This window comes from Mustela nigripes, chromosome X (genome assembly GCF_022355385.1).
Source record: "Mustela nigripes isolate SB6536 chromosome X, MUSNIG.SB6536, whole genome shotgun sequence".
Lineage (NCBI taxonomy): Eukaryota > Metazoa > Chordata > Mammalia > Carnivora > Mustelidae > Mustela > Mustela nigripes.
In genome coordinates this window covers 78,631,397-78,655,238 of record NC_081575.1, presented here as the reverse complement: position 1 = coordinate 78,655,238, position 23,842 = coordinate 78,631,397, and the positions used below count along the sequence as shown (strand labels likewise).

Sequence of the window (23,842 nt, the reverse complement as noted above, 5' to 3'; positions counted from 1 at the left end):
GGTTATTATCAAGCATTTACATTTCGCCAACTTGGTATGTTAAAACTGCCACTGATCTTCCTTTGCTCCCTACCCCCCCCAAATACAATTAAGCTTAGAAAGTTCTCTCATCCAACAAGAACCTGATTTTTTTCCCCTAGCATTTTTCAAGTTTATAAACTTTAAACAATTTGCTTTTAAGTCAGAATTCTACCTGCATATAGCTGTTCATTCCCTCTTAGGCTTTTTCTTGCCCTTGGAATAATGTATATGCAGCTTTTAATAGCATTTTTTCTTTTGATTTTGCTCACATCAGATTAAATTTAAAAAGGCTGGTTAAAGAACTGAAGAATTTGAGATATATACTCATACACATGTGGAAGTATAAAGTGGTACCCCTTTCCTGGCAAGTTAAAAAATATTTATACATTTTGACCCGATTTCTAGGAATCCCTAAGAAAAACAAAGCTAAATGCAACAAACCTATGCACAAAAATGCATATTGCAGCACTACTTATAAATGTGGTAATCAGTGTCCCAACAGAAAAAAATGGAAGTCAAGTAACATTCACATGATGACTGCTGACAAAGAATTAGGAGGAGGAAATAAGACATTTGTCTTCCCTATTTTTCCACTTTCTTAATGTTGTTGTTAAAAATACTTTCATTTTTTCTAATTGTTTTGTCATTTCTTCCACTGCTTTATATGTTTCCTAAAATGAACATATATGCCTCAGTTTTCTGATTTTACAATGGGTATCTATAAGGAGCTTATTAAAATGTCTGGTATATCATAAGTATTCCCAAAACTTTACTACTTTTATAACCCCAAAATACAGTGTTTGGAAAATAGGCTCATAGGTGAACACATGATAAATACTCCTATAATGTAATTAAGACATGAACTTGGTGGAAGGTATCCCATTCCTCATTAACAGTTTTTGGTTTGAAAAACCTATATATATATTGCCAGAGAGAACTTTACAGGTAAGATTTATTAACTATAGTAAATTTAAGGATAGAAAATGTTATGTTCTACTTTTTAAAAAATGTCATCCAATGGGACAATCTACCACACCTAAGCAAGCACCAGATCACATATTTGGTAAAGTTTGCCAGACAAAGCACATAGTCTATGTATCTAACTATATATATATCTTATGAAGAACCAGAAATGTATCTGTTCTGAGACCAAGGAGAACAAAGGTTTGATACAGAGCTAAAACAGCTTCTGCCACCACAAAGACTCACCTTTTCCATGGTATGACGGAGGGTGCAGGGGTCCTCAATGATGTGTCTTAAGAGAAGGGTGACCAAGGGAGTAAACCCATTGAAGCCTGAGCTCTGGGTCAAATTCAAGATCATGCGGGTACTCTTTAACTCTGCAAACATCATGGCATATTTGTGGTCTCGGGTGAGCCTCAGACAGAGGCGAAGGGTGGCATGCAAAGTGTCTGGGTCCACAGGGACTCCTAGCATGCTCACGCAGGCCCGGATTAAAACAGTCACCATATCTTCTGTCAGGCCTTGGATTAGGATCTCTCCAATTTTTGTTTCTTCCAGGCTTGTCTCCTTTTCAGTATTTGTACCTTCTAGGGCCAAAGGAGTATCTACAAATAAGAAAGTAAGAGTTCAGACAGTTTAACTTGACATTTCCTCCTCCATCTCTCCCTCAGAGCCAGGTCAAGCACCTGGGTCCTTATTAAGAGAAACATACAAAACACCAATTCTAAGACCAGATGAAAGGGCATATAAAAAGGACTGTTGATCTTTAAGTCATCAAACAATCTGATGGATAAGAAAATCACTCATGATGAAGCTGGCCAAAATTAAAGACATAAAGACACGCTAAGCTTTATATAACATATCCTGAAAGACTCAAAACTAAAAGTCCATACCATTGGCTTTATTTTCTTTACGTTTGATATCCATTTCTTTGCTTTCTTCCAGTGTCTTCTCTAGCTCCTGTCCGTTGCTATTTTTCGAGTTTTTATTTAGCCGTGGTACTCTCAGGAGAGTCAACATCACAGGGCGCCGGTTCCCTGTTTCCTCATTAACCTAGAATTTCAAGGAGACAAAGAATATCTCTACAAAAAAAAAAACCTGTAAGAGGGGTTTTGGAACTCCCAGGCAAAATCCTGTAATAGGAAGGAACCCTGGCAATTTTCCCGTCCCTATCATTTACAGAGAGAAAAAGCCTAAGGTCCCCAGAAGGAAAGTAGCATACATAAGGCCATAAAACAAACTGGAAACTTTCCAACAGAGCAGATACCATCACTAACATTTAAAATCATTTCTGGATGGGACAGTATCAAACTGCCACAGACTGACTCATGGTCTCACTAATGACTTTAGGAAGACTCCATTCTCTGTAAATTACATCCAATTTAGTAGTGGTAACAGTGCTTCTTAGAACACGTGAAGACTGCTGGTTCAGGAAGAAGCAAGCCAAAAAGCACACCCAGTACCTTCCCCTTGTTTCAGTAAAAGTTTATGGCACTGAGTAAGCATGTACCTGCACCATTGTAGTGAACTGGACTGTGTATCTTCTTCGGCCTGCAGTGAAACGCACACTTGTCTCTCCAGATTTCCAGGCAGAATCAATTGTGCTGTTGTTGCTTGCACTGTAACTACACCAACGCCCAGAGCGGTCATCAAACCAGCGCCAGTTGTTGTTGTTGGACTGTAGATACTAAATTTAAGAACACAAAGTTTAACTGTATTTCCTACAAGGTTCATTGTTAGAAGAAATAGTAACTTCATCTGTTCACTGCTAAACCTAACCCAGGAAAAAGAACTAACACCCAACATTTAATGAAATTTTGAGAGCCAAGAGAGAGATTTTTGTATGCACTAACCCTCAAGTTCCTAAGCCCCTTCAGTGGCACAAAACCCTCTATACCTTTGTTTTGCAATTCTCAGCTTTCCTTTTGTTTCCAATTGTTTTTCTACAAATAGGAAGCATTCTGGATGGGCAGGAACAAAAATTTGTTTCTGAGAAGGCACTGAGATAATGTGACAGATACAGTTTTCATATAAAGATCCATGTGGCTTGGGGCACCTGGTGGTTTAGTCGGTTAAGTGCCTTACTCTTGGTCTGCTTAAGAGTCTCTCTCTGCCCCTCTTACAAAAAAAAAATAAATAAATAAAATCTTTTTTTTTTTTTTTTTTTTTTTAAAGAGCATTTGGCTTTTGAAGGAATTGGTGTATAAAAGCCACTCTCCCTTCCTTTGGAGATAACACATTCCTTTAATATTTACTTCCAGGGTAGTTTTTGGGCCCTTTTGCAAGCAGCCCCATAGAAAAATAATTCTAAATGACCATGCAGAAGAGAAATCTAGAATTACTCTGATTCCTTAAGACATTTATGTCTTCATCAGGGAGCTTTCTCCTGATTCTTTACCACTCTCCCATATTCTCTCCTGGTCTATTCTTGCCTTGAGAAGCTAAGTAGTTTTACCAACCATGTATTATATACCTTAGTCATTTGGGCTCTTCTTTTAGAGGAGATGGCTGTCTTTTCATAGAAATCTATCAGGAGCAACACTGGGGTGATCCACCTAAAAAAGAAATAATTTACTCTAGGAAAGCTAGAAACTTGCATAATACAGAAAACTTACTTGATTTCACATTAGGGACCGCAACTATTTTCAAACCACAGGAAGTACTCAAGATTTGTCCTGTACAGGCTCTAGAAAAGTGCCTGATTCAGGCCCTACACTTTAGGGCCCAAGTATAAGGGGAACACAAGTGAAACCAGGTGAGATAAAAGTCACTCACTTTGGGGTCTGGACCTCCTTTTGCTCCTTTGCAGCCTGTAGGCAGGGCTGAACTACTTCCAAGAGTTTGATTAGGACATTGAGGATGCCACTTGATTCAACCACCCAGGCACAAGGTAGCTTCAACTCCTAATTGATCAAAGAAAAAACATAAATCCCAACTTCTTTTCAGTATGAAGGATTAGCACAGTACAGGAAGAACATTAAGAGAACTAGATGAATTCAAATTCCACCTCCACCACCAACCAGCTGTGTGATCTGAGAGGAGTTACTTAAATTCTCTAGGCCTTCAGTGTCTAGACCCTTAGGGGTCACAGGAAATAATTATTTCTACCTCCAATGTTAATTATGGTGATTAAATGAAGTGTGTTTGTACGTTCGCTCACTTTCTCTAATGCCCAACATGGTGCCTGGTACATCAGCATCTACTTAATACAGAAGCTGTTATTAGTATCACTGGTATCGTTAAGGACTGTCATCTAGGTTACACAGTCTTAATTATGTTGAAGTTAAAAAGCTTCTGTTATAGAGAACCTTTACATTCCAAGAAGATGGAATAATTAAATGCAGCAATGATTAGTACAGTTCCCCTATAGGGCCTACACTACAGTATTTCCTTTATAGGGGCTGCACTAGAAGAAATTTAAATGTCCAACAACAGGCAATTATTTAAGTAAACTAGGGGACATCCCAAAGATGGAATGTATACATGGCTTGGGAAAACATTCATAATATAGTACTGAGAATACAGGATACAAAAGTTTCTAAATAGTCTAATTGTTTAAATGCACAGGAAAAGGATTAGAAGAAAATGTAAGACCAGTCCTCTGATTTTTAAAAGGGAGGGGATTCATAAGTGATTCTCTCCATATTATGTTACTGGGGACCCCAACAATCAGTACTTTGCAATCTTTCCCAGAAGTATCCGTTCACAAGTGCCATAGTAAGAATCACCACTTCCATCATAAAGGAAGTCAAGACTGTAGACACACAATATGACATATATTGGACTTAATCTCCTCAACAGTTATGAAGGATTTACTCAATTAAGTTCAGGCTTTACTATTAAACATGAGCTACAAATGAAGAGTCACTTGTTCAAGGTCAGTTGCCTCCTAATTCTTGTATTGGCTGGAAAAAGAACATGTTCTGGCCAAACCACTCTCCTGCCTAAAATAATCTGGTGACTGACCAGGTATGAGGAAGAATCAGATTCTTTCTGATGCTTTATATCCAATTTCCACACCCGATCCCACTCCTTGGCTGCCAGTGAGGTTTCTTCAGAGAGGCCCAAATTATCCCATAACTATACTATGATGGTCATTCTAAAAACCTTTTAACTACCACTCCCCTAAATCCTCTATGACACAATTAATTAATAATTGTTCTGAGAAGTCTTTTCCTCATTATATCCAGAAGTGATGCATTAGCCCTTCTCCTGAACTCAGAGAAAATTCTGTATGTTATTTATGTGGCACAAAACATTGCATTTTATACTTAATTACATGTCTTACAGCCTATCAGAAACTGTGGGCTCATGAAATGCAGAGATCATGCCTTATATTTCCACTATCTTCAAGGTCTCAAATGGTACATGTGTTATAATTCTTTAATGAATCACAGGAACCAAAAAAATCTAAATTTTACCTCAAAAAGCAGTGTTAAAAGCAAGATTCTAGTAGCCAAATTGGAGGCCTGGGGCAGGGTGGCCATCTGACTGATCCACTCTGACACAGTTTTTGTGTCACTTGTTGTCAGGGGAAGAGCAGCTTTGATCAATACATCAGCAGCTTCCCATACCTATAAAAGCAGAGAAATGGCCAAGTCAGGTAACTGTAGACAGAGTATAATAAGGTTTGTCTAAACATTTTCAAACTTGTAAAACACTCCCTCTATTCCCCAACACATGTGCTGAAGGAGGGTGAGTAAATAGTAAAACATTTACTATATGGACTTGTGTCTGTATCAAAAGATGTATGCTACGAAAGGAGCACCTCTAAAAGATGATTTCTTAGGCTAGATTACAAGAAGCTAAGAAGCTGGTAAATTAAAGGAAATTAATATTTAAAAAATTTCTAGGGAGAATAAATTTCTAATACATAGTCAACACCACAAAGCTTCTACCAACTTACACTTCCACCAGTAATCTTTTACTAAATCTGTCCCAGAATTATCATTAAGAACAAAAATAAACCAGAATGTTAGAAATGTTGGTCCTGCTTTGATTTGCATGTTAAATTTCTTATAAATCTGACATAATTGCTCTTTCCTAAGTTTCAGTTTTCTTAAAATCATTTCTGTAAGCTCTTTATATAAAGATAACTAAACCTGGGTCTTATCTTGTATAGAAAAAAAGGTTTATCCAGTTTGCCTTTTTTTTTTTTTTTTAAAAGATTTTACTTATTCATTTGACAGAGATAGAAGTAGGCAGAGAGGCAGGCGGGGGGGGGGGGGGGGGGAAGAAGCAGGCTCCCTGCTGAGCAGAGAGCCCAATGCGGGGCTCGATCCCAGGACCCTGGGACCATGACCTGAGCCGAAGGCAGAGGCTTTAAACCTCACCACCCAGGTGCCCTGGCCTTTTACTTTTGTGACATTTCCATACACTAAAGTTATGCTTCCATACATCACTTTGATTTTTTCCTCTGCTTCTTGACTTCAAAAAATATGTCATAGATTTCAATGATTTAAAAACATGAACTGTAGAGCGCCTAGGTGGCTCAGTCAGTTAAGCATCTGACTCTTGATTTTGGTCCTGAGACTGAGCCCTGCGTCAGGCTCTGTGCTCAGTGTGGAGTCTGCTTGAGATTCTCTCTCTCCCCGCCTCCTTCTGCCTCTTCTCCTCATATGCATTCTCTAAATAAACAAAAATCTTAAAAAAAAAAAAAAAACAACCCATGGAGTAAAAAAAAAAAAATTAGTAATGTATACAATTAGTGTATATTAATTTCATAATGAGGAAAACAGTTTAAAAAAAATACAAATACCAGAAATACCAGGTCACGGCTATTCATTATGATGAGAACTTTTTTTGCTGATGTGGTTGTTGCATAGGAGAGGGAAAATGAAACATTTATTCACTGTTAGTCCATGGGACCTAACTCGGCTCAAGAGTAAGAAACATTTGGGACATTTTAGATGAATTTCAGAAGAGATGCCTAGAAAAAGAGAGCCTTGTTTCTTCCTTTCAAAGACATTTTTTATGAAGTAGCTTATTCACTTTTTGCAAGGAACATACAAGAAAGAGCGAGATTACCAAATCTAAAGAGTTCAAAGAGAATATATCTGTATTGGATTAAAACAAACCAAAACAAACAAACATACAAAAAAAAATGCTTCATTTAAAAAAAAATCAGAGTTTGAGGACAGCAGAATAACCACTTTATGCACTTAAAAAAAAAAACTTTTAAACTATATTCAATAAAGCCAGCATGTACTACATCATTAGTTTTTGATATAGTGTTCAACGATTCATTAGTTGGATATAACACTCTCCTCTTCTGGCTCCTGGAGAACTGACCTGATTGACTACTTGCTTCAGAATCATGTCTCGATAGTCAGCTCCATTACGTTTGATCGCAGTCATGATCAGATCACAAACCCGGTACACTGTGTCTGGCAGCTCATCAAGAAGGTGAAAGCAACCTGGCAACATGGTATCTGTGAAAGTGTGGAGCTCATCTTGTTCCAATGGATCAGCATCCTGGAACTTCTCTAGACATTTTGCTTCTTCCTCTTCCTGCTTTTCCCGAGCTTTCCGTTCCTCCTCTTCCTTCCGACAAGCAACTTCCTGGAGGCAGGGAAAGAAATGATTGCATATGGGAGAGTTTAAGAAAAACAGGGAACACTCTAAGAATGCACTGCCCTACCATACTGAAAACCCACTACCTTCTTCTCAGGCAGGTGATACATTCTTCAAGGTGTGGTAATCATTCATGAGGGCAACCTCAGGTCAATACAGTTTATCAATGATGGAGGTAAGTGTTATCAATAATGGCATAGTTGGGATGAATGAATATCCCCATGTCCTTCTTTAGATATTAATTCCTCAATTATCTTTCCATAAAAATACTAAGATTAATGTTTCAGACCCTTTTGGATGTCATGTTTCCTAGTTACCTCAGGTGACTCCGCTCTTTGATCCATTGGGATATCCTGTCCCAGAGACATGGCAATTGCTCTCATCATCTGGTCCTCTTCAGACATACTCAGATCCTACAGAGAAACAACAGGAAATCCAACAACAAAGCACATACCAACTTACAGGGAATCAAACATCCTGTGCTCCATATGTTGCTCTGTAACAGTCAAACCCAACTAGGCTTACTTGGCCATTATAGTAACAGAGAGGGAAAATCACAATGAAGTTAAGCATAGGAAGGGGGTTTCAATGTGACCACTTATTCTGCAGCTCAGAAAAGGGAGTTTCTTCTATTGCTTTCTGACTGGGTAATTTAACAGTTCTTCTACAAAAAAAAAAAAGTTCAGTAATTTGCAGAGCTGGAAGATAGGAAGCTTCTGCTCTGATTACATTCTAGAACCAAGAGTTATCACAAAAATGAAAATATTGGCATGCAGAATTCTGAAAATGAAAAGTAGTTTTCAAAGGGAAGGCCAACAGAAGAAAAAACAGATCAGCAGCCAAACCAATGCCTACAAAATTAGATCCCCCAAGCCAACTTACCCTAACAACTCCTCCCATGATTGGGGGAGGGTGGGTTAGAAGGTACTCTGTGGCCTGCTCCATGGTGCTGGTGTTCAACAGGGCCTCCATGGCATGTTCCCTTGTGAAGCCCATGTCCATGAGCTACAAAAAGAATGCAGGATCTCAGAAATGGCAGTAAAAGAGAAATCCAAATGCATTTTAAAAAGGCAGAAACCAGGGGTGCCTGGGTGGCTCAGTGGGTTAAAGCGTCTGCCTTCGGCTCAGGTCATGATCCTGGGGTTCTGGGATTGAGCCCCGTGTCGGGCTCTGCGCTCGGTGGGGAGCCTGCTTCCTCCTCTCTCTCTGCCTGCCTCTCTGCCTACTTGTAATCTCTGTCTGTCAAATAAATAAATAAAATCTTAAAAAAAAAAAAAAAAGGCAGAAACCAGGTGCCTGGGTGGCTCAGCTGGTTAAGTGACTGTCTTCAGCGCCGGTCATGGTCCCGGAGTCCCAGGATTGAGTCCTGCATTGGTCTCCCAGCTCCATGGGGAGTCTGCTTCTCCCTCTGACCTTCTCCCCTCTCACGCTCTCTCTTAAGGTCTCTCTCAAATAAACACATAAACTCTTAAAAAAAAAAAAAAAGGGCAGAAACCCTTTCAAGATGGAAAGGAGTTTTTCTAACTTCATATGAACTGAGAACTAGCTCAAAGAGTTAGGTAAATGAACAATCCTTTCCATCTGGTGCTTCCACAATATTCGAACATTAGAGCTATACAATGGGGCAGGAAGCCAAGGTGAGTTTCAATTCTGTCCTCAAATAAAATGGAGCTAGATGGTTATTATAATTAATAGGGTCACCGTAATCCAAAGACTGAGATTTACACATAGAAGCAAAAATTGGGCCCCATTTTTCTGGAAAACAAATTGGAAACAGAACAAGAGCCTGAGATAACTGTCCTAAGAATTTTATTACTAGGAAATAATCACGAGATGTACAGAAAGATCTGTACAAAAAGAAACTATACACGACAGTTTTACAAAACCAGATAAGAAAATTAACATCCAGTAATAAAATAACAAATTAAAAAAATATTTTCTTAATGATAGCACAATTCTATACTATATGTTAATTATGTAAAAATTAGGCATAAAACTAAGTGATGAGAAACTATCTTGTGTTGTTATAAATGACTTTTTAAAAATATTTTGTTGTATTTCCAGATTTTCTTAAAGGGAGCCTTTTATTGGTTATAATAAAAATGTGGCATGTATATGTAGAAGACATATTTGAAGACTACCCTAGATATAAAAAGAACATACATACACACACACAAATTACCAGGTTAAATGCTCTGTGAGACTGAAAGGTCAGGATCAAAGGGCCTCCCCCAACCTCCGCTTCTGGATTCCAATTTTCAAAATGTGGTTTATGTATTTATTTGAAAAAACTAGTATGTTCTGTAGGTAAGGTTGCAGAGAGCTCTTGTTGGAGATACCCTTAATCCTTTCCTCTACAGAGAAATCAAAGTAGCTGAGGACAGTTCGCCTCCAAAGAACAAGACAGCCACAGCCTACTGAGTGGCTACTATACTATACTATAAAAGAGTTTTAATACTAAACAACATGCTTGGGAGGACACAAATCTTACACTGGTTAACAGCACTGAAACCATACCTATACCTTGGCTTTTCAGGAGAAAAAAGCAAAGCTAAGAGGGAATAAATTTAAAGCTATCTCCTGGCTAAGAGGACCAAGCACTTTGTGGCACGTAAATTAGAAAACCCACAACCCACTTAGTGGCATGTGAACTTAGAATATACTTGTGGGTTTGTGTGTTTTTTATTGGCAGCAAAGTCTTGGCCCTGGAGTGGGAACCCAGGACCCTACCTGTTGCAGTTGCTGCTGGTTGACTTGAGGTTCCCGGCGGGAGCCACCTTCCTCTTGCCCTGTGTCCTCTTCTCCTCGAGATCCCTCCTTCTCTTTGCTCAGTTTCTCACGAATCACAGGTTCTCCTCGGAGAATATGGCATAGGATGGCCAACATGGACTCAGCCATTCGCCCGCCATATACCTTTAGGGGTTTCCGGTTCCACAGGTTCTTGATGCAAGTAAAGGCTGCCTAGAAGTCATTTGAAAAGCTGTGTGAAGATCATTTTGTCTTAATTCAAAGTCACTGGAGGAATAAATCTAAGACCTATGGGACAGTCTTTCCCTGAAAGGTCAGTGTCAACAATAAAACCCTAGGTCAGTGCTGTGGAGGGCTAAAGCAGCACAGAGAAGAGGCATTTTAATCCAACCTGAAATATCAATCTCAAGTTTACAGTTCAAATATTTACACTATAGGAAATTCTCCAGTGGTCTATATCCCTTTCTGTAAGGCAGCCCTATCTGGGAGTAGGATCCAATGGTTCTCCAAGAATCAAGTTATTTCATTAAGGAGGACATAAAGGAGAGCTAACCAGTCAGCATGAGAAATCCCTCTTCGTTTCAGAATGCTTAATACTCACTTTCTGAGTTACCACAAGGAAGCGGAGGGCACTGAATTGTGGGAAGTTCTGGACACCTCCAGGCAATTTGGCAGGCAGCGAATGTGGAGATTCAAGCACCGTGGTGGGATTCACCATCTTCTCCACTAGCATTAGCCAGGCATCTAGGAATTCTCCTGTGCCATCAGGTAAATCTGAATGTTCTAATCCCTCAGCAACAGGAACTTTACCTCCCATTGATAGGGCCCAATTGAAAGTTCTAAAATTCAAATAACAGAGAATATGGAGACAAAATATTAGTACTTTAGATGAGGGGCATTCAGAAGGTTCCCAGTATCTATACTGCCACTACACATCTCTCTTCTTGCAGTTACAGCTGATAATCTGTCCAATATTTATTAGCTTTATCTTTTTTGAGGGGAGGATTTATTTGAGATTTATTGGGGTATTACTGACATATAACAGATATAAGTTTAAGGTATACAATGTGATGATTTGATACACATATAGTATGTAAAATGATTACCACTTTTAGCTTTACTTTTTAAAGCCAAAATGAATAAACAAACAAAAAAACCCAAAGTGGTTGTTACCAGAGGGGATAGGGGGATGGTTGAAATAGGTAAAGGGGATTAAGAGGTACAAATTTAGTTATAAAATAAACAAATCATAGAAATGAAAAGTATAGCATAGGGAATAGAGATAATAATATTGTAGTAACTTTATATGGTAAAAGATGTAACTATACTTATTGTGATGAGCACTGCATAATGTACAAATTGTCAAATCACAATGTTGTACACCTGCAACAAGTATAACACTGTATGTCAACTATACTTCATGAAACAAGTGAAACTTTGCTTAGAATCTTTAGACCAAGAGAAGCAGAAAAATTATTGGAGAAACAAAAGGAAAGAGTAAGTCTACTAGAAAAATATGTACATCTGGCACTAAAAACCAGATGAAGAAAAGCAGAGACTCTTACAAACATCTCTAGGAAAGGCTGAATCCCACCCTCCAAGGAAGACTGAGACAAATATGGCTAATTCCCCGAATGTAAAAGGTTACAACTAATGGCTATCTTTGTGTATCCTGTGGTTACAGGACAGGTGATTTAGAAACTGGTGCGCTGCTAAGGCACAAAGAAAGACCAAACTCCGAGAAATGCTTCTCTGTGAAGGAACTTGATTCTTACTCAAAAAGAGCATTGTGGCCTCCAGAGCAGAGAAATTTCTGCAGCATGAGGTGGTAGGGATACTTCCTCTCATCAAACAGCATTGGGGATGTAAAACCAACTGAACAGATGAAGAATGTCAGCCTGAAAGGGGGAAAAAGCAAAATTTTAGCTTTCTCTGAGGCAGTCACAGAAGCGCTGGGAAATTCATGTAGCTGCCTAGAGTAAAATTTAACATTGTACTAAAGTGACTGAGAGACTGACTGGAATTCAGGTGGGTGGCTGGCTAGTCTGGTTATTAAAACTTCTAAGGCAAAAAAGGTGACAGTCCTCACCTACTAAAAAATACAAGGTTACTGAAATACACTTTGATCATAAATGCTTAAAAAAATCTCTATATTCTAGACTAAAAAGCACCAATATAAGTACATTAAACTGCATGTGGGCTACACATCTAGAGTTAACAGGGAACCTTTCAAGTCCTCTAGTTCAGTGGCTCACTCTCCATTTAAGTACAAAAGGAACTAATTAGATTCTGTATCTCAAGTAGAACTCACCTGAAGCGAGGAGTAGGTGTATATGGTGGAGGCTGCCAAGATAAGCCCTTTGTGAGGAGCTTAGTGAGGGCTGAGGCTGTGGATCGAGCAGCAGGTGTCGGTGCTGTGGTGGTGCTGGCAGCATGATGGCTCCTTCTCTGGCGGACAGGAGACCCCACACAAAGTTTAACAAGGAGTCCAAATAGTTCAGCAAGCGCTCGGCCTAATCTGGAGGATGCTGGAAACCAAAAGTCAGAATAAGGCATGAGAGTATGCTCAGAATGGTTTCATTATAACTAACCAACAACACCTGGGAAACACCTGGACTTATTTCTACATTTAATAATCCAAAAAGGATGTTCCACAGAGAATAAATGCCTCTTTTAAAGGCAGGAGACAGAGAAGTATACTGGAACTTGATACATAACAAATGTGAAAGACGAATAAGTTAAACACACTATTTATAGAGGTACAGAGTTAAAATCACCTTTGTAGAAAAAGCAACAGATCAATATGAATCAGTTAAGCAAATGATACATCTACTGGGTTACAGAATCACTTAAAATGCCCACAATACTTTAAAAACAGCAAAACTGTTAATAGAATTATCATATATATCGTCTGATCACAACATTAAATATATGATCCTCAAAGGAAAAAAGATTGCTAGGAAAAGCATAAAAATTTTATAAGTGGCTTTCTTAACATTAATTAATTTATAGAGAGACTATGTGCACGCACGAGTGGGAAGGGGCAGAAAGAGATAGAGAAGCCTGATGTGAGGAGCCTGATGTAGGGATTGATCTTACAATTCGAGCTGAAATCAAGAGTCAGACCCTCAACCAACTGAGCCACCCAGGTGCCCCACCAAAGGCCATTTTCTGCTTGCTTTGGGGCAGAGCTCCAGATTCCCAGGAGTTAGGTCTTCACCTTCCTCTACATTAAGGTGTCAGAAAGTGACAAATATCAAGGAACATACAAAACACGTTCTCCAAACACTGATACTACATTAAAGGGCAAAAGAAGACAAGGACATATCAGTGAACATCCTTAATGCAGTCTTATATCACGTTAATGTCTCCACAGAGCTGCCAAAATGACATTAGTAAAACATGAATCAGCCATGTCATTTGCCAGCTATATTTAATGAATAGAGAAAGGAAAAGAACACTGGGTATAGTAGCCTAACAGGTAACAGGAAAGCAGAAGAGTTTAATACCACAGAAACCAAGAAGAGTGTTTTGAGGTGATGGGCCGACTATCATGCTGCAGACAAGTTAGAAGGGGACTGAAGAGTATCCAATGGACGTAGCAACAGGTCACCGGTGAGTCATTTCAGTGGAACGGTAAGAGCAGGAATCATTTGCAGTAGTTGAGGAATGAGTAGCAAGGAAGGAATTTTAAAACATGACTTTCAGGAAGTCAGTCTCTTATCCCTGTATCCCTAGCAGTTAGTACAGAGCCTATCATATAGATACCACCTGAAAATGAGCCACCAAGGTTTCCAAGTTCCTTAAAGGAAACAACAGAGCCATACCAACTGAATTTGTCTAAAACTGGTTAAGGCTCTGAAAGCCAGAAAAGGCAGTAGAATGAGGAAAATCACTCACCTGACAATAAAGGCTTGATTTGCTTGATTCTGGCAGCCATAGCAGGTGTGATTTTAGATTTGCCTTTAGAGTCTGAAGCAGTAGGTTCATCTGTCTCCATGGGAGCCAGTGTGTCACCATCAAGCCCAATGCCTTCTAATAAGCCCTGGGTAGAAGCATCCATACTTGCAGCTGTTCCATCCTGCTCACCATCTGTAGACATAAGAGACGAGCAATAAGACCATGTTGTGTCATCACTTACCTTGTTTCCTGTCCTGAACAGTCACAAGAAAGAGCTACATATGGTGCTTGTCACTCTTTAAATGTCCATAACTTCCTAAATCTGAAAAGGAAAAATCAAACCAAAATATAACTATTGATACCTTCCTCTCCTTTGAGACCTTCTAGGTAGCCAATACTAACATCTTCCAGCAAGAGCATATGAACTGTTTTAACCCAGGGCTACCCTGCAAAACTATAGGCACTATATGACATAGGGAGCACCATTCACATAGCCTACAGTGTGTACCCTGACCCCCCCAACCCAATGCTGTCAAGGTGAATACCCTGTTAATATTTTATGGCTTGTCAATAATAAACTCAAATTAAACATCACAGATGGCCACTGGAGAAATATATTTTATGACATTTAAGATTTTTGTATATGAACGTGAGATACATCTATTTTTTTGGTGGACATATGCATGCTTTTATATCTAATAATCATGTTAGACAAACCTTTAATAAAACACACCACACCAAGTTGTCTTTGTAGTATTCTAAAAAAAAAAACTATGTGGAAATGGAGTCATCTTTGTTAAATTAAATGTGTAAAAGAAATTGCTAGAAAAAATATATCCAGATTGTTAGGTGAAGCAATTCTTTGACACCAAATCTAATTTTGTTAATATTTCTTAGTAAATTACTTCTTTCCTTGATTCAAATTTATTGCATTTTGACTAAATCTGAGGTTCTAATTTTTGGTTTGGTCCATTTTCTCCAAATTTACATGGGCCAAAGGTTTGTGTTTATTTTACTGATTCTCTCTCCTCTCCCATAATAACCAGATGTTATATAAATCCTTTGTCTGGTCCTTAAGCATTTCCCCTATGTTTAATAACCCAAGTACAATTTTTAAGCATATCCTAACAGTTTTTATACATAGAATTGTCTTGTTTCCTTAATAGTTTATTAAATTTATTTCTTCCCTGATACAGAATATAAGGGAAAAACTTCCTAGAAAAGTTTTTATTAATTTTAAGTTTGTTGCATTAGAGTCTGAAAATTGTGTATAGTTTCTGCTTACTGCAATTTCCTACTTTACTGTGATATAACATAAAAGCCATTTTCTAAAATACCACTGTACAGGGGTGCCTTGCTGGCTCAGCTGGAAGAGCATGTGACTGTTGAGTTTGAGCTCATGCTGGGGGTAGAAATTACTTAATATACGTGCTGCTGAAGCGAGCACTGGGGGTAGAAATTACTTAAATAAAAAAATACCCACTGTACGAAGAGGAGCTTGGGAAGATGGCAGAGTAGGAGGACCCTGAGCTTACCCTGTCCTACATTTACAACTAGATAGCATTCACATCCAAGTCATTAAACTGAAGAGCTATCTGAAGCCTGGCAGAACAAACTCCACAACTAAATATAGGGAAGCAGCTGCATCTGAAAGTTTAGGAAGGTCAGTAAGACAAAGGGAGTCTGCCCACTGAAGGGAGGGAGCTGGATGCACAGCAAGGACAGAGAAAAAGGCACTCACACCAGGAAGCTCCCATGGAGAGAGTAATTCCCATTACGTCTAGCTTTAAAAACCAGAGTGGCTGAATTCTGGGAGTTTATAAAGCCACTTGGACTTGGGAGTCTGGAGCTTTAAAAGTTGGAGGACTCAGTAATGGGCCAACTATCACTGGGTCACCACCCTTAAAGAGACAGCAGTCTGTATCAAGTAGTAACATGAAGGGCACCCGGGAGACAGATCTGTTCATACTGATTTAGGAGCATGTTGGAGGATTTCTCTGAAAAGAAGAGAGCTGGTCGGAGCCATTCCCCACCCCCACCCCCGGCTCTAACACAGAGCAACTTGCAGGAAGTGAGGCTGTACAGACAACTGCTACCTAACTAGATAGCAGTGTGCCACAGCCAAGAGGTGTCCTGAGCACTCACCTACTCAGGGCAAATTCTGTTAAATTTGTACATACCCCACCTTGGCATCTCCCTAGCCACTTCGTGCTTTGAGGAACCTGGCATAGGACTAGTGGTCTAGTACACAATTTCCCAACACTGCCTTCCAGCTTTCAAGTTCACTAGTGGACACACCCTTCAAGAGCCAGCCTGCCTAGGTCCCACTAACACCACAGAGACCAAGAACAGCCCACAAAAGGCTGAGAGTGTCAGTGCAAATGGCTGCATGAACAGGAAAGTAACTTAGACAAAACCCCAAGACATAAGCACCACATACATGATGATCTCCTGAAGTACTATGTTCTGGTGAACAGAGCACACTGCAGTCCAGGGCATTCTAGGACTGCTTCTTCATAAAGTCACTACTTTCAAGAGCAGAAGACAGAGCTGACTTTCTTAACACAGAGAAATGGACACAGAGAGGCAGACAAAATAGAGACAGAGAGAAATTTATCCCAAATGAAAGATTAGCATAAAGCCACAACCAAAAATCCAAGTGAAATGGCTATAAGTAACATGCCCGATAGAGAATTTAAGGCAATGATCATAAGGATACTCACTGGACTTGAGAAAAGAGTGGAAGGCATGAGTAAGACCCCTGACACAGAGGTAAGAAACAACATAGGAGACATAAAGCATTCAATAAATGCGATAAGAAACATGCTTGATGGAACAAACAACAGTATGGAAGAAGCAGAGGAATGAACTAGTGACCTAGAAGACAAGAGCAATGGAAAGTAATCAAGCTGAAAAAAAAAAAAAAAAAAAAACAGAAAAGACTTAGGCAATATGAAAATAGATTTAGAGAACTCAGCAAGGCCACCAAACATAACATCTATACTACAGGAGGCCCAGAAGAAGAGAGAGAGAAAGAGAGAAGGGGGCAGAAAAATTTATTTGAAGAAGTAATAGCTAGAAACTTCCCTAATGTGGGGAAAGAAACAGTCATTAAGATCCAGGAGGCACAGAGAACCCCCAACAAAATCAATAAAAGCATATCAACATCAAGACATACTGTAATTAAAATTACAGAATATGATAAGAGAAAAAATTTTAGAAGCAGCAAGATGAAAGTCATTAACTTACAAGGGAAAACCCAGAAGGCAAGCAGAAACTTGGCAAGCCAGAATGAAGTGGCATGATATAGTCAAAGTGCTGAATGGGAAAAATCTATAGCAGGAATACTCTACCCAGACAGGCTATCACTCAGTTTGAAGAAGAGATGAATAGTTTCCTAAACAAAAACTAAAGGAGTTCATGATCCCTAAACCAGCCCCCTAAAATATTAAAGAGGACTCTATGAGTGGAAAGACCAAAAGTGACAGTATCAAGGAACTCGCCAAAAAAGGGATATAAAATATAGTAACATATAGAAAATGTGGAAAGAAGAGAAGAATGCGTTCAAACTTAAAACAACCATCAACTTAATATAAACTGCTATATATAAAAGATGTTATATGCAAATAGAATGGTAACCATATTATCAAAAGCCACTTGTAAATATGCAAAGAATAAAGAGAAAGAAATCCAAATATATTACTAAAGAAAATCAGCAAACCACGAAAGAAAAGAAAGAGACAAGAAAGGATCAGAGAAAATCTCCAGAATCAACCACAAAACCAGTAATAAAATGGCAATACCTACCTCCTTCTTACCTACGTATGTGTAATTACACATTAACTATAAATGGACTAAACATTCCAATCAAAAGATAGGTGACAGAATGGATAAAGTAGGAAGACCCATCTATATGCTGCCTATAAGAGACTCATTTTAGACCTAAAGACAACTGCAAATGGAACACGAGGGGATGGAGAAATATTTATCATGCAAATGGCTATCAAAGGAAAGCTGGAGTAGCAATACTTATATTGGACAAAATAGACTTTAAAGCAAAGACTGTAACATGAGACAAACACAGATGCTACATAATAATAAAGGGGAAAATTCAACAAGAAACTCTTAACAACTGTAAATACTTATGATATACCCACGTAAGAGCACCCAAATACACAGATAATTCCAAAAATAAAGGAACTGATCAATGGTAATATAATAATAGTAGGGGACTTTAAAACCCCACTCACATCAACGGTTCATCTAAACAGAAAATCAACAAGAAAACAATGGCTTTCAATGAAACACTGAATCAGATGGATTTAATGGATAGATTCTGAACATTCCATCCTAAAACGAAAGAGAATACACATTCTTTTCAATTACACATGGAACAGTTTATAGAATAGATCACATATTAGTCCAGAAAACTAGCCTGAATAAATTCAAGAAGGCTGAAGTCATACCATGTATATCTTTTCAGACCACAATGCTATTGACACTAGACGTCAACCACAGGATAAAATCTGGAAAGATCACAAATACATGGAGGTTAAAGAACATGCTACTCAACAATGAATAAGTCAACCAGGAAATCAAAGAAGAAATAAAAAAGTACATGGGAACGAATTACAACACAATGGTCCAAAATCTTTGGGATTCAGCAAAAGCAGTTCTAAGAGAGAAGTATATAGCAATACAAGCCTACCTCAAAAGCAAGAGAAGTCTCAAACAACCTAACCTCACACCAAAAAGAGCTAGAAAAAGAACAAACAAGACCTAAAACCAGCAGAAGGAAGGAACTAATAAAGATCAGAATAGAAATTAATACTACAGAACTAAAACAACAGTTCAATGATACCATGAGTTAGATCTTTAATCCTATCAGACTTGTTAAAAAAAAGACTCAAATAAATAAAATCACAAATGAGAGAAGAGAAATAAACCCAAGAAATACAAAAAATCACGAGAAGATGAACAATGCTATGCCAACAAACTGGACAACCCAGAAGAAGTGGATGAATTCCTAGAAACATAATAACTACCAAAACCGAAACAGAAGGAAACAGAAGATTTCTGATAACCAGCAAAGAAACTGAATAAGTAATCAAAAAACTCCCAACAAACAGGAGTCCAGGACTGGACGGTGCACAGTTGAATTCTACCAAACTTTTAAAGAAGAGTTAATACTTATTCTCCTTAAACTATTCTAAGATACAGAAAAAAGGGAAAACTTCCCAATTTATTCTATGAGGACAGCATTACCCTGATTCCAAACCAGACAAAAACTCTACTAAAAAAGAGAACTACATGCCAAAATCCTTGATGAATAGAGATGCAAAAATTCTCAATAAAATACTAGCAATCCAATTCAACAATACATTAAAAAAAATCATTTGCCAGGATCAAATGGGATTTACTCCTGGGCTGCACGTGTGGTTCAACATTCACAAATTCAGTCAGTGTGATACATGAGATCAATAAGAGAAGGTAAGAGCATATGATCATTTTAATAGATGAAGAAAAAGCACTTGACAAGTACAATATCCATTCATGATAACCCTCAAGGGGTACCTGTGTGACTCAGCTGTTTAACTGTCCGACTCTTGATTTCATCTCAGGTAATTAATTCCGGTCCTGAAAACAAGCCCTGAATTGGGCTCCATGCTGGGGAAAGGAAGGTATGCTTGAAGTTCTCTTCCTTTGCCCCACCCTGCAGCTCAGGCGCTCTCAAAATAAATAAATCATTAAAAAAAAAACCCTCAGGGCACCTGGGTGGCTCAGTGGGTTAAGCCGCTGCCTTCGGCTCAGGTCATGATCTCAGGGTCCTGGGATCTAGCCCCGCATCGGGCTCTCTGCTCAGCAGGGAGCCTGCTTCCTCCTCTCTCTCTGCCTGCCTCTCTGCCTACTTGTCATCTCTCTCTGTCAAATAAATAAATAAAAAATCTTAAAAAAAAAACAAAAAACCCTCAACAAAGTAGGCTTAGACGGAACATACCTAAAGATAATAAAGGCCATATACGAGAAACACAGCTAACATCATCCTTAATGGGGAAAAACTAAGGACTTTTCCTCCCCCTAAGGTAAGGAAGACGAGGAGGTCTACTCTCACAACTTTTATTCATCATAATATTCTAGGTCCTAGCCACAGCAATCAGACAACAAAAAGAAATAAAAGGGCATCCAAATCAGTAAGGAAGAAGTAAAACTTTTACTATTTGCAGATACATAATACTATATATAGAAAACCCTATAGATTCCACTAAAAAATGCTGGAACTGATGTATGTATCAGTAAAGTCACAGGATACAAAATTAATGTACAGAAATCTGTTGCATTTTTATATACCAATAATGAAGCAGGAGAAAGAGAAATTAAGAAGACAATCCCATTTACAACTACACCAGAAATAACGTATCTAGGAATAAACCTAACCGAAGAGGTGAGGGACCTGTACTCTCAAACCTATAAAAACACTGATGAAAAGAAATTCAAGATGACACAAAGAAATGTAAAGACAGTCCATGCTCACAGACTGAAGAACAAATAGCATTGAAATGTCTATACTACCTAAAGCAGTCTACACATTTAATGCAATTCCTATCAGAACACCAACAGCATTTTTTACAGAACCAGAACAAACAATTGTTAACATTTGTATGGAAACACAAAAAACTCTGAAGAGCCAAAGCAATCTTGAAAAAGAGAAAGAAAGCTGGAGGCATCACAATTCCAGATTTCAAGTTATGTTATAAAACTGCGGTAATCAAAAAAGTATGGCAGTGGCACAAAAATCAGACACACAGATCAGTGGAACAGAGAAAGTCTTGAATTAAACACATAACTATATGGTCAATTAATCTCCGACAAAGCAGTAAAGAATATCCCATGGGAAAAAGACCATCTCTTCAACAAATGCTAATGGGAAAACTGGACAACAATATGCAGAAGAATGAAACTGGACCATTTTCTTACACCATACACAAAAATAAATTCAAAATGGATTAAAGACCTAAATGTGAGACCTGAATATATAAAAATCCTAGAACAGAACACAGTAACCTCTATGACATCAGCCATAGCAATTTTTTTCCAGACAGATCTCTGAAGACAAGGGAAACAAAATAAAAATTAAACTATCGGGACTGTATCAAAATAAAAAGCTTCTGCACAGTGAAGGAAATAATCAACAAAACTGAAAGGCAATCTACAGAACAGGTGAAGGTATTTGAAAATGACATGTCTGATAAAGGGTTAATATCCAAAATAATACAACTCAATACCCCCAAAACACATAATCCAACTATAAAATGGGAAGAAGACACTTCTCCAAAGAAGATATACAGATGGCCAAAAGATACAAGCAAAGGTGTTTATCTTTATTGACCAACAAAGAAATGCAAATCAAAACAAATATACAAATAATAAACAAAAGGTGTTGTTGAGGATGTGCAGAAAAAGGAACACTCAAGCATTGCTGGTGGGAATACAAACTGGTGCAGCCAACTGTGGGGACCAGTATGGAGGTTCCTCAGAAAGTTAAAAAAAAGATAAGATCCAGCAATTGCACTAGTAGGTATTTATCCAAAGAATACAAAAACACTAATTCAAAAGGATACATGTCCCCTATGTTTATAGCATCATTATTTACAACAGCCAAGATATGGACTGATAAATGGATAAAGAAGTGGTAGCATGTACATAAAATGGAATATCATTCAACCATAATAAAGAATGAAATGTCATTTTCAAGGACATGGATAGACCTAGAGAGTATAATGCTGTGCAAAGTAAGTCAGAGAAAGACAAACACAATGTGATTTTGCTCCTATGTGGAATTTAAGAAACAGAACAAACAAGCAAAGGGGGAAAATGAGAGAGTGACAAACCAAGAAACAAATTCTTAATTATACAGAACAAATGGTGTATTATTTTTACCAGATGGAAGGGGGTCAGGGATATGTTATATATATAAGTAATTGGGATTAAGGATTGTACTTGTCCTTATGAATACTGGATAATGTATGGAACTGCTGAATCACTTTATTGTTCAACTGAAACTAATGTAACGCTGTATGTTAACTAACTGGAATTTTTAAAAAACCTTAAAAAATACAAAAACAAAAGAAAAGAAGGAAAATTCAGAAAAATATATTAAATATGTAACAGAAAAAGTAGCACTGTCCCAACAGAAATATGTGAGCCACATATATAATTTTAAACTTTCTGGTAGCCACATTAAAAAGTGAAAACAGGTAATTTTTAACACACTGCTTAACACAATATAGTTGAATTTTTATTACAAGACATAATCATATATAAAAGTCACTGAGTTTTGACATTTTTATACTCATGATTTTTAAAAAAACAAGAATCTATGAAATAGAGTACATCTCAATTCAGATGTTAAATATTCATAAAAACTGACCTACATTTATTTCATACAATTTAGTTGGAAAAAAAAAATACATTCACAGACCAAAGTTGTTCTAAACATTCTTAAAAGCTTCTAACAACTGTACAGAATAGCAGTAGTTATATTTATATAAAAATTAAGAATTTAGTTTCTTCCATCCAGTCTATCACCCTCCTCTTAACTATATCTTTAACAACCCTATTTCCAAATAAAGTCACATGTTGAGGCACTGGGGGAGGGAGGTTAGTGCTTCAACACAGTATTGTTTTGTGTAGGGAGTCAGACATACAAATCAACCCATTATATCCTTCCCTTACAAGAGGAAATAAAGAAAAAAAAAAAGCACCTGGGAAGATAGAAAAGGAAAGGAGAAGGAGGGAGGGAGAGCAAAAGAAGAAGAAAAAAAAATCCAATTTTTTTAGTTATACTGGCCATATTACAAGTGTTCAACAGTCCACATGTGGCAGGTGGCTAGCTACCATATTGAACAGTGTGGTTCTAAAGTGCTCCACAGAAATTGAAGAAGACACAAAAAGATGGAAGACCATTCCATGCTCTTGGATCGGAAGAATAAACGTTGTTAAAATGTCTAGACTGCCTAGAGCAATATATACTTTTAATGCCATTCCGATCAAAATTCCACCGGTATTCTTCAAAGAGCTGGAGCAAATAATCCAAAACTTTGTATGGAATCAGAAGAGACCCCGAATCGCTAAGGAAATGTTGAAAAACAAAAATAAAGCTGGGATCACCAAGACAGCATGGTACTGGCATAAAAACAGACACCTAGACCAGTGGAACAGTAGAGAGCCCAGATATGGACCCTTAACCCTATGGTCAATTAATCTTCGACAAAGCAGGAAAAAATATACAGTGGAAAAAAGACAGTCTCTTCAATAAATGGTGCTGGGAAAACTGGACAGCTACAAGTAGAAGAATAAAACTCGACCATTCTCTTACACTGTACACAACGATAAACTCAAAATGGATAAAAGACCTCAACGTGAAACAGGAATCCATGAGACCCCTAGAGGAGAACATAGGCAGTAATCTCTTCGATATCAGCTACAGCAACTTCTTTCAAGATATGTCTCCAAAGGCAAAGGAAACAAAAGAGAAAATAAACTTTTGGGACTTCATCAAAATCAAAAGCTTCTGCACAGCAAAGGAAACAGTCAACAAAACAAAGAGGCAACCCACGGAATGGGAGAAGATATTTGC

The 23,842-nt window shown here is 38.0% G+C and overlaps 1 protein-coding gene across 1 annotated transcript in view; it reads right to left on the bottom strand.

Moving 5' to 3' along the window:
- The window catches only part of HUWE1 (HECT, UBA and WWE domain containing E3 ubiquitin protein ligase 1), a 170,831-nt gene that overhangs the window by 39,797 nt on the left and 107,192 nt on the right, over window positions 1–23,842 (bottom strand). The window contains exons 30-43 of the mRNA XM_059385249.1: window positions 14,206–14,397; window positions 12,617–12,833; window positions 12,081–12,203; window positions 10,907–11,144; window positions 10,288–10,518; window positions 8,440–8,562; window positions 7,875–7,970; window positions 7,276–7,545; window positions 5,406–5,558; window positions 3,760–3,887; window positions 3,458–3,539; window positions 2,495–2,671; window positions 1,878–2,037; window positions 1,231–1,589 (exon numbers count right to left, since the gene is read on the bottom strand). Coding sequence (XP_059241232.1) covers window positions 1,231–1,589; window positions 1,878–2,037; window positions 2,495–2,671; window positions 3,458–3,539; window positions 3,760–3,887; window positions 5,406–5,558; window positions 7,276–7,545; window positions 7,875–7,970; window positions 8,440–8,562; window positions 10,288–10,518; window positions 10,907–11,144; window positions 12,081–12,203; window positions 12,617–12,833; window positions 14,206–14,397 — 2,549 coding nt within the window. The remainder of the gene's footprint in view (window positions 1–1,230; window positions 1,590–1,877; window positions 2,038–2,494; window positions 2,672–3,457; window positions 3,540–3,759; window positions 3,888–5,405; window positions 5,559–7,275; window positions 7,546–7,874; window positions 7,971–8,439; window positions 8,563–10,287; window positions 10,519–10,906; window positions 11,145–12,080; window positions 12,204–12,616; window positions 12,834–14,205; window positions 14,398–23,842) is intronic.